At 35.1% G+C, this 12,100-nt stretch overlaps 1 protein-coding gene across 5 annotated transcripts in view; it reads right to left on the bottom strand.

Moving 5' to 3' along the window:
• Window positions 1-12,100, bottom strand: part of LOC136040376 (aryl hydrocarbon receptor protein 1-like) — a 158,992-nt gene that overhangs the window by 77,405 nt on the left and 69,487 nt on the right. For all 5 annotated transcript variants that reach the window (XM_065724644.1, XM_065724652.1, XM_065724637.1 and 2 more), the window contains one exon: window positions 1,260-1,349. In XM_065724644.1, coding sequence (XP_065580716.1) covers window positions 1,260-1,349 — 90 coding nt within the window. The remainder of the gene's footprint in view (window positions 1-1,259; window positions 1,350-12,100) is intronic.

Here is a 12,100-nt window from a genome sequence, read left to right as displayed (position 1 = left end):
GGGGCTACAAGTTACAAACTTTGACCAGTGTTTACATATAGTAATGGTTATTGGGAAGTGTACAGACGTTTTCAGACGATTTTTTTTTGGTTTGGGGGAGGGTAGAAGTTGGGGGGGGGTACGTGGGAGGATCTTTCCATGGAGGAATTTGTCATGGGGTAAAATAATTTCAATGAAGGGGGTGCAGGATTTTCTAGCATTATTTAAAAAAAAACTATGAAAAAATAATTATGAAAAGTATTTTCAACTGAAAGTAAGGAGCATTAAAACTTTGAACCAACAAAAATTAATATGCATATTAGGGGTTCACCTTCTCATAATACCTCGCTCTTAACGATAAAGTATTTTTAGTAATTTCAACAATTTATTCTACGGCCTTTGTGATTCAGGGCTCATTCTTAAGGAAATGGAAGAAAAAATTAAGCTTTAGTGTAAAGAGTATATGAGGGGATGAACCCCCTCATATACGTAATAAAAACATATGAATATAGATGTTTGTTACTTAAGTTAATTCGTAAGTTACGTATATATTTTTTACTAATGAAAACTTTCGTAAAACGATTAAAAGTTCTAGTTGTCTTTTTAAGTAATCAAAAAATTGGAGGGCAACTAGGCTTCCTCCCCCGCTCCTTTTTTCTCAAAATCTTCTGATTAAAACTATGAGAAAGTCATTAAGCTAAAAAAAAAATTAATATACAAATTTTGTTTTAATTTTTTATGTGCAGAGAGCCAAAATCAAAACACACATTAATTCAAAAACGTAGAGAAATTAAATAAAAAAAAAACAAATTTTTTAACTGAAAGCAAGGAGCAACACTAAAACTTAAAATGAACAGAAATTAATCCGTATAAGAAAGGGGCTTTTCCTCCTCAACGCCGCGCTCTTTACGCTAAAGTTTTTACTGTTTTAAAAAGTAGAGTTAAGAGAAATGATCAAACTTTGGCGTAAAGAGCACGGCGTTGAGGAGGAAAAGCCCCTTTCATATACGGAGTAATATCTGTTCGTTTTAAGTTTTAGTTATATTTAATTATAGTCTAAGACCATTCTCATGGTTTCAAATTATTCTGCATAGATTTCCACGTCTCCAACTCCATTAGTTTAGCTCATAAGCTATGGGAGAGGGTAATGCTTATACTATGTTCGTTTACTGTTTGAATATTTTATTTTAACTTTTATTTCCAAACTACTAGGAGTAAGAACCTTCCACAAATATGTTCGACTAGGGTGTTACTTTCTGGTCAAGAAAATATTTTCTTACCTGGTGGAATCCTAAATAGCTTTCAATGCTATGGGTGGCGAAGAACACCTCTCCATCGTTGCAAAGAATGAGAAGAAAACCATTAAGAGCCTGAAAGCATAAAATAAAATAAAATGACTAAAAAATAAATGTACATATATATTTTTTATTGTTATTTAATCAAGCAAACTTTTTAAACTGTGGGAGATACGAAGGGAGTAATTAAGGGTAAAGAAGCGTAGAGGGACAGTCTCTGGAAGTAAGAAGAAATATAAAACTAGGCTGCAAAAATGGTTCCGCAGTTATTTCCCCCTCTAAGAGAAAAACGATTCTTGGCACACGCCCCGCAATTAAAGTCTTGACTACATCCTTGGAAGCTATATTTGTAAAGTCTTAGTTGTAGACGGAGCAAATGTAAAATCTAACGAGCATCACAGTTGTTCAATCCTAATGCTAAGGAGCTAATAAAAATTTAATTGGAATCAGAAAATTTCTAGAGAAATTGCATAAATTTAAATGTACCAGTTGAAAGTAATACCAATAGACTGAAAAAGTAAATCTGATTGGATAAACGTTATGCAAAGTTAAAAAGAATAGCTTCGGCTAATAACTAAATCGACATAAAGAGAGCGAATATTGGATATTAAGTTCAAAAATGTATAGAGTGGACACTATTGGCAAAAAGATAGGTTAATAAGTAAGCGAGGACAGAGTGGCACCGAAAGATAAAAATTAGAAAATAGCGAGACTGACAGAAAATTTTTCCTTGGAACATAAAACCTTTATGTAAAGCCTCATTGATATATACTATAAAAAAATTGAAAAAATCAGCATCTAATCGTGTTCAATTTTCATTTAGATTTCAAATCTAAGGAAATTACAAAACCGCGCTATTTCTTCATAAAACTTAGGAACTTATAGGCATTCAGAAAGATTTGAGTGATAAGTACAGCTACATACGGGGGCAGATGAATGGGCATAAAGGAAAAATAGGATATAGGCTAACAGTTTTTAAAACATTTCGTTTATGGATAATTTTTGGCGTGATGATTGTTGCTGAGGGGTTGAGTACAACTCATTTTGAATAAAATATGGGTCGGTTCAACTCAACATGAGTATCAGGAATTAGTGGTTTGGGTGGCTAAAAATCCTGCAAGAGGGGATGAGATAAGTCAGGTGTCCCAGATAAGCCTGGGATGGGATATATCTAACTCAAAATCTATGGAACTTCATTGGAAGTGGCTAACGAATAAACGTTTAATAGGGCAGGACGGAAGAAAATTAAACCCTATGAGAGGATTTAACGCTGCAGCCATTGCCTTCAATTCATGAAAATACAGGGGATGGTTTATTTTAAAATGTAGGGGGGGGGGCAAATTTGGCTTCTTTTTAAAGTCCTCAGTGAAAACATCAAAACGGGTATTTTTCATTAAACAAATCTCAAAAAAAGTATTTTTCAAAATCTAGGGAGCAAATGTACCCCCTCCTTCTAATCAACACCCTGGCTGTGGCGAGTTTTGTAGCTAGTTCTGTAATCTACAGTCCGATTACTTTGGAAGGCCAGAGCGGCATTTAACAGAAATTGATCTTCATAGAATCGGGTAGTTCATTGCTACAGTTTATAACACGATAGTTTGTTTTAAAATACTGAGCTTTGAAAATACTTTAGCTAACGTGTCCCTTGATTTTTACATCGACACTAGCTTCCATCATTAAAAATTTGGGCTATAATGTTCGTAATCTATGGAATCCATATAGAAAATTACTTACACTTCCATAATAAATATACTGCTTTGCTTTCACCCCCCGCCCAAAATAAACTCTAAACTTCAATAAACATTGTGCTATGATCCATTTTTTAAAATTAAAACCACCCTAATTTCTTAAAACTGTGATTAAACAACCGCTATTAAATTCTCAATTACTGCTGATCTTAGCAAACATTTTCCTAATTCTTTTATTTATAGATTGGTGTGGCGTTGGAAATAGTCAATATTGTTCTGTGTAACAAAGCGGTATGCATACAACATAACCCTTTATTTAAGAAAACCAATATGGCAAGCTGTCCTCTGCGGGAATTCTTTAGTAACACCTCACCTTATAATCCGAGATAATTCTCAAAGTCGACGGGCGGGCAGTTGAATGAAGGTGGTTCGGCCCGGTTAGTCTTTGATTTATGATAGTGTCGCGTGGTGGATGTCTAGTTCTTTCAATTAATGGGAAAAGAAATGGGCTGTATAAGCTAGTAACCTATGGCTTGTGAATTCAAACCTTTGAAAGTCTGAGATAATAGTATGCTAATCTTAAATTAAATTAAGATTTGATAGAACTGCTAGGTATCTGTGAGATTGTTAAATTTAGGGATACTTTAAGTTTAGAGCTTGTTTTTGCTGCTTTTGAATTTGGTTGAATTTGATATTAATTCCAGTGAAGTAATGAAAATCAAGGAAGTCTTCATGATATGCAGAATTTCGTTAATTTACGAATTAGTTAACAACAAAAATGCACAGAAAAGATAAGAAAATAAATAAGAACGAAAACATTTCAAGTATGCTACTGTAAATGGACATAAAATCCGGTTGGACCGTGAATTAACACTAAACTAGACCTTGTAGCAATTAGAATACTCAGTGCAAAAGCATTGTAAAACAACAAAATTTACTAGCTTTGAAAAGACTGAATACCAAAAATTGTGTCTTTTCCCCTTGTTGAACTCTAATATTTGCGTTGATTCTTCGACTAATACTGTTTTACACACAAAAAGGCGGCCATGGGAAATGGCATATTTCATGAACTTTTTTTTCCTTTTTTTGGTATTTGGTTGACTTTAAAGTAGTAAAGAATAACTTAAAAAAAAAGAGAAAGAAAACTAGACATTTTTAGAAATAATTAAAGAACCAAAAATATACCTCCAGGCATTAGCTCCCTCTATGATTGGCCAAGACACCTTTTAAACATCAAAAGCCCTTCCCCCACTACGACTTCTTCTGGTTTTCCCGTTCAGTTGTGTAAATTGTATTAAAAACAACAATGAATGCTGGATGAAATTAGTAGTTCTGTCTCATTGCTTATTCTAGTAATTAAGGAATATAGAATCAATTTCACCTCTTTCAAACTAAAGAAGATAGCCGAAAAATCACTTTGTGGTTGTAAACCTTGTAAACTTCTTCACAATTTTCTGAAATATTTCTTTTTGAATTGTCCTAGTTGTCTATTAAATAAATAAAAAACAAGTTTTTTCAACAGAAAGTAAGGAGCAACATTAAAACTCAAAAGGAGCAGAAATTATTTTGCATATGGAGGGGTTATCTCCCTCTTCACTAACTTACTCTTCACGGTAAAGTTTTTGGCACTTCTAAAAAACATTCCTATTCTAATTAAACGTCACTTGTATTTCAGGAGTCGTTCTTAAAAAATTGGGTCAAACAGTCAAACTTTAGCGTAAAGAGTAAGGTATTGAGGAAGAGGCAACCCCTTCACATACGGAATAATTTCTGTTCATTTTGGGTTTTGATGCTGCTCCCTACTTTCAGTTTAAACAACACTTATTTTTTAATTCAATTTCTGATCGTTTTTCAAATAACGCCAGGAAATCTGTCTCATCCTCCATGAAAAATTACCCACCCTCTCAGAAAACTTCTCTGTTGAAAGTTACTCCCACGTAAAATACACCCCAACCAGTAAAATTTTCTCCCGGCAATTTCATCCTCCCTGAAAATCCCACCCTCCGTAAAATTTCTTGCGGGCAACTCAACCTGAAAACTTCTCCTTAGCGTATTAAAAAAGGCTGACTTCTAATCGTTTTCCGATCACTCTGGAAATCCCCCCTTCCATGAAAATTCTTTCTGAAAATTTATACCCGCTGAAAATTTCCCCCGGACAATTTCCTCGGAACATATCCACATGTGAAACTTGGTTGGCGAAGAGAAAGCAAGACACATAAAAATAATTCCATTTATGAATTCTGTAAAATCCCCCAGTAAAACTTTCCCTGGAAAGTTCAACCCGGAATTTTCCCTCGCCAGTAAAATCTCCCTATGGAAACCCATCCCAAGCGCAAAACCCCGCCCCGCTGAAAATGTCTTTATACTTCCCAATACCAAATACTATGCGTAAGCAATGGACATATTTTATAACTTAAAAACCTATATCGAGAGGCTGCGGGGGTAATGCTATATCTAGGGGCATAGTTTTTAGACCTTTCATCTATACTGAACAAAATGGCTATCTCAAAATTTTGATTGGACGATTTTGGCGAAAAAAGGGGCGTAGGAGGGGGGCTCCAATCTTTTTAGTCACTTAAAAAGGGTAATTAAACTAGTAATTTCCCTTTAAATGAGCCGTTTCTCGATGTTCTAGGGCCTTTGGTTTGATACGATCACCCTGGAGAAAAAAAAAAAAACAAAAAAAAAACACACACGTATCCGTGATCTTTCTTCTGGCAAAAATATGAAATTCTACATTTTTGTAGGTAGGATCTTGAAACCTCGACAATAAGGTTCTCTGATAAGCTAAATCTGATGGTGCAATTTCCTTTTTCAAAAATGGGGCAAATGTTTTCAGGCTAGTAACCTTTGATGACCAACACTAAACTTAATAAATCTTGTATATCTGGAATCAGCGTAATTAGCCAATTCTTTGATATAGCCTACCCATTGATATCAAAATTCCGTTTTTTAGAGTTTCGGTTACCATTGTGCCGAGATGCTCCTGATTACAGATCCTTACCACGAACTGTTTGATACTCATTCTAATCATAAAACTGGTTTATCAAGTGGTGTTTTTTTTTGTCTTTAAAGTCACTATTTCAAACAGACTGTTTAATATAAAGAAATAAGTGATGAATGAAAATTTACGTGATGAATTTTATGAATAAGGAAGAAAAAAGGGCAGGAAGTCTGACAAATTACAAACATACTATCAGGCATACAGGGACATTTGAGGAGTTTTATCTTAGAAAAAATACGTCGTTGTCTCACGGGCAAAATCAACCTAAAGTTTTTGATCTGTTGTAAACACCTAAAGCGTCTTAAAAAAAAAATGTAAGCAAATTCAATTACATCTTATAGGATTTGGAGAAAGGGCTGCCTGTACCCCAGAACCCTTCGATTATGACGCTGCTGATTGAAAAGCCGGCCTGTAATAAAACCATAATTGAAAAGCTATAAACAGAAAGTGATTGTTTCAATCTTTTACGCAAGTCGCAACACAAAATAGCTAGCTGAGCTTCCGGCAGAATTGCCGGAAAAGGGAGACAAATACATCATAAAAGCGATCGGTATTTTTAATTAGAAGTTAGTGCATGTCACGTGGATAGCTGTCATCAAGTGGTGATGAAATGGGAAACTTATTTTATTTCACTATAAAGTAAATTTGAAGGCCAGTCTTATCGAGGCATCCTTTCCCCTCCAACTAAGGGAATCTTGTTCACTGCGAGAAATAAACATGCTCTAACTTAAGAAAATCAAACTTTAGGACTTCTGCTTCCCGGTGATGAAGTATAACCATTCATAAACAGGGGGCGCACGTCTAACAATTTTAAAGAGAATTTATAATATGCTCAACAAGTGAATTTACCTGCTAAGATTAAATAATAGAAATCAGGTTTTTCAAATGAGAGCATAGGGCGACGTAGAAACTAAAAAGAAAAAAAATGCTATACAATAAGAGGGGCTAGCACCCTGGAACGTACGCAGGGGGGGGGGCTTCGGGCCCGAGACCCCCCACCCGAAACTTTGTTAAATGTTTAATTTTCCCATGGTTTCTAGGGATTTCTGGCAAAAGTAGGACATTTATTAAGAATCTAGATACATGTGTGAAGCCTTTTTTGGGGGATTTTACAGCATGTCATTATCCGGTCAAGTCACTGCCCAATTACTAACCCATTTTCTGTCTAACTTTTTACCGTCTTTGAAGTAATTAGCAATTGTGCTATTATTTTTTTTTTTTTTTGTAAAGAGAGTTTGCTTTCCACAGCGAAATAGAATTATGACAAAATGACAAAATGACAAAACCATTCATTAGTCAAAAATATTAAGCGGCAAAATGTCAGAAAGTTAAAAACTAAAAAAGAATGAAATAACATTAGCATTAAGAAGGTTTAAAAGAGAACATACAAAAAGGGGGAGGGAACGAAAGAATCAAACGAGCATAAAACTGGGGTATCACCAGCACTGAAGAAAAAAGAGAAAAAAAGAAAGAAAAACTAGCACTTTATTTTATCAGTAATAAAGGGGACGGAAGTTTTTTCATACCTGGAGGCAAAGCAGCGGATGGGGGACAAGATAGGAACGAGTTCAGAAACAGTGCGTGACAGGCAGTGCCTGGATGGGGAGCATCTTTTGGGGAAAGTATTTTCTGTACGAAAGTTTCCGGGAGATGCCAGGATGCCAAGCACATTCAAGATGTGGGTGGACAAATAAAGTAAGAATATATCCTTAAGCAATGGGATAGGGGGACGAACCCTAAGTAATATAAGTGAAGACGCAGAAATATCTGGGGCGGATAGGGTTGAGGAGAAGGGTTGAGTTTTTAAGGAAACATATGGGCATTATCATAGATTTAGAAGGGTTTACTCTCAAGTCAGCTGCGTCATCTGTAATATCATTGAGGATGCTCATAGGGTTGCTTACTAAGTTCCTGTAGCAGGTTTCAGCAAAAGTTAGGTCATTCACAAATTTTCATCGGTCGGGAAGTGCCTTAGCCAGGCTATTTTTCATAACAGAAAAAAGGAGGGAAAAAAGGACAATGGGAAACATCATTGTCCCTAAGACAGAACGATTATTGACTTAGCTTTGAACTTAAATCAAACAGTTCGTGGTAACGAACTGTAGTAAGGAGCGACCCGGCTCAATAGTAAACGAAACTCTAAAAAATTTTCTAGGAATTTTGATACCAAAAGATACATCAAAAGAATTGAATTCTTATGCTGATTTTAAATATATGAGTTTCATCAAATTTAGTTTTTGTCATCAAAAGTTACGAGCCTGAGAAAATTTGCCTTATTTTGGAAAATAGGGGCAAACACCCCCTAAAAAGTCATAGAATCTTATCCAAAATCACAGCATCGCATTCAGCGTATCAGAGAACCCTGTTGCAAAAATTTCAAGCTCCTATCTACAAAAATGTGGAATTTCGTATTTTTTGCCAGAAGACAGATCACGGGTGAGTGTTTATTTGTTTGTTTTTTTTTTGTTTTTTTCCCAGGGGTAATCGGATCGACCAAGTGGTCCTAGAATGTCGCAAGAGGGCTCATTCTAACGGAAATGAAAAGCGATAGTGCCCTTTTTAAGTGACCCAAAAGTTACGAGCCTGAGAAAATTTGCCTTATTTTGGAAAATAGGGGCAAACACCCCCTAAAAAGTCATAGAATCTTATCCAAAATCACGGCATCGCATTCAGCGTATCAGAGAACCCTGTTGCAAAAATTTCAAGCTCCTATCTACAAAAATGTGGAATTTCGTATTTTTTGCCAGAAGACAGATCACGGGTGAGTGTTTATTTGTTTGTTTTTTTTTTTTGTTTTTTTTTTCCAGGGGTAATCGGATCGACCAAGTGGTCCTAGAATGTCGCAAGAGGGCTCATTCTAACGGGAATGAAAAGCTATAGTGCCCTTTTTAAGTGACCCAAAAATTGGAGGGCGCCTAGGCCCCCTCCCACGCTCATTTTTACCCGAAGTCAACGGATAAAAATTTTGAGATAGCCATTTTGTTCAGAATAGTCAAAAACCGTAATAACTATGCATTTAGAGATGACTTACCCCCCACAGTCCCCAGGGGAGGAGCAGCAAGTTACAAACTTTGACCATTGTTTACATACAGTAATGGTTATTGAGAAGTGTACAGACGTTTTCAGGAGGATTTTTTGGTTTGAGAGGGAAGGTTGAGGGGAGGAGGCTATGTGGGAGGATCTTTCGTTAGAGGAATGTGTTTTCTAGCATTACTATAAAAAAAAATGAAAAAAAAAAAATGAAAAAGTTTTTTCAATTGAAAGTAAGGAGTAGCATTAAAACTTAAAACGAAAAGAGATTATTTAGGAGGGTTCTAATCCTTCTAAATACATCGCTGTTTATGCTAAAGTATCTTTAGTAATTTCAACTATTTCTCCTACGGCCTTTCTGATTCAGGGGTCATTCTTAAAGAACTGGGACAAAACTTAATCTTTAGTGTAAAGAGCGAGGTATTAACGAGGGGACAAACGCCCTCACATGCATAATAAAAATATAAGAATATAGAAGTTTCTTACGTAAGTTAATTCTTAAGTTATGTATATTTTTTTACTAATAAAAACGTTCGTTAAAAATTAAAAGTTCTAGTTGCCTTTGTAAGTAACCGAAAAATTGGAGGGCAACTAGGCCTACTTCCCCGTCTCTTATTTCTCAAAATCGTCTGATCAAAACTAAGAGAAAGCCATTTAGCCAAAAAACAAGAATTAATATGCAAATTTCATTTTAATAATTTATGTGCGGAGAGCCAAAATCAAACATGCATTAATTCAAAACGTTCAGAAATTAAATAAAAAAAACTAGTATTTTTAACTGAAAGTAAGGAGCGACATTAAAACTTAAAACGAAGAGAAATTACCCCGTGTATGAGAGGGGCTGTTCCCTTCTCAACGCCCTGCTCTTTACGCTAAAGTCTTTTACTGTTTAATAAATTAGAATTGAGAGAAAGAGTCAAAAACTGTAAAAAACTTTAGCATAAAGAGCTGGGCATTGAGAGGAGATCAGCCCCTTTCATACACGGAGTAATTTCTGTTCGTTTTAATTTTTAATATCGCTCCTTACTTTCAGTTAAAAAAAAACTATTTTTTTTATTTAATTTCTCAACCTAGATCGGCAGGCTCTCAAAACTGATTTTGAATAATGTTTATAATACATAAGATATATTGTTACTTACGATGGAACATTTCGTCATTATAAAAGAAAATGCAAAAGGTATTTCTGCGTATTCCCTGAATTTTCGTATCATTTGCGTAATTTTAGAGTTGGGTGCCTTTTTATTTATCATTAACAGGAAAAATCAAAACCTTCTGGAGAAAGTAAAGAGCGAGATTGAAACAAAATACACAAAATTAATTTCTTATAAGTCAATGTAACATATATAACAATAAACAAAATTAATCGCATGTTGGCCAATGTTACATATTTCTATTAAGTTATCAAAAATGAACTTTCTGCGGATATTTACCTATACGTGTAGGATTAGCCAAAACTAGTTTTTTACTGAAAACACAAAAAACACGCAAATAATCAAGAATGTTGGGCCAAAAAGTTATTGAATAGCCGGAATAAATTAGATCAGACTGATTTCTAAGCAATTAGGATCAGACTGATTTAAAAGCCATCTTAAAAAACACGATGGGGCTATCAATATGATAATTCACTTTTCTCACCAATCCTGATATCAATAGCTATTAATATAAAATTTCAAATTGTAGAAGCATGCCGTAATTTTGGTAGAAGTTAGGACTAATAAACGTTGAAATAAAATCATAAATATATGTCATAGCAGCTTACAGCACAAAGAACTTAAAACCATGGAGTGAATTTCTGAAATAAGTCTCAACACCCGAAGTCCAACTCACATGCATACATAGTTACACATTTATGTCTAGGTGTAATCACTTTCAATCACAACTTGCTTCCCCGTACATAAATAGCCCTGACTGGTCCATAATGATGACGGCTGGAAACTGATGTCCAGTTCAGCACACATGTGAACTGAGCTTAATTCTATCAAGAGGGCTACTTTTCGGAATTGTCAACAAAATAATATCAACTGCCCCATTTTAAATATTAAAAGAGAGCCTTGCATTAGATTGGGCTTATTTGGGGGAACCGTACTAAATTAAGCAAATTCAAACCATGTAAGACAATATTATCTTAAGACACTTCTCTTTTCTATTGTACGGACGCTGTCTCGTGTTTTGTGTCCCTCTACTTAATTCAGAAAGATTTCATATTTCCTTGTATTAACAAGAATTTTTTTCTAGAATATATGCTTTTTTAGGGAATATGACAATTTCCTCGTCTCAAAATTAACTCTCCTCCTTTTTCAATGATTAAATAGTTTTGTAGTTTCAATGTGCCGATTTAATTTTGTTGGAAACTGGGGAAATGTTCGTACTCTGCCCGCTTTGCTCGTGTATTTTGCTCACCCTTCATCCCTTTTGCCACTATTCGTAAAATAAATAAAAATTTATAACTGCATAAGCAATTTTCCTTTCTTCGATCTTTAGCTATATTGCAATGGTAAACATAGAAAGTTTCCAGAGGGGAGTGGACCGACCAATTTTTAGGGGAGAGTAATTGAAAGAATATTTAGGAAAAAAAACGTTAAATTTTTTCACATATTTTACAAATTAACACATTTTGTATATTTTTATTCCTTTCCCAGTTCCCCCTTCCCCCCTTTGTGACAACCTTAGCAACCTATTGAAGAAACAAGCTTATAAGCTAATAAGCCCTAATTCTTTAGAGAAAAGCATAGAAGCACGCGAAGAAGTTGCTTTTCTTTACTTTCTAAAATACATAGAAACGGGGCTCCTATGTACATTTTTTAAGGGGAGGGGAAGTGACAAGAGAAGTGTTTATAGGGAGAGGGATTTGAAATTCGAATCTTTGGCAACAGAGCGTTAGTTTTTTCGCGCGATATTGCAAGAATCAAGACTAGTCGTTTTCTTTGGTATTCCAGGTCTGTGGAGATTGCCAAAATTCCACCGTTTCCTTCCCTTGATACCCAATGAAGAATTATGCTTAGCGGTTCAGTGAGAAGGACCGTGTTGAGGGCTCCATGAAGAGCTTTTTTCTAAAGTTTGTCCATGCTTTATCGGTATTTTGATAGCGTTTTGATCTACTCCTG

Source organism: Artemia franciscana, chromosome 2, assembly GCF_032884065.1.
Source record: "Artemia franciscana chromosome 2, ASM3288406v1, whole genome shotgun sequence".
Classification (NCBI taxonomy): domain Eukaryota; kingdom Metazoa; phylum Arthropoda; class Branchiopoda; order Anostraca; family Artemiidae; genus Artemia; species Artemia franciscana.
The sequence above is the reverse complement of the archived record's forward strand: the minus strand, read 5'-3'. Positions and strand labels throughout refer to the sequence as shown.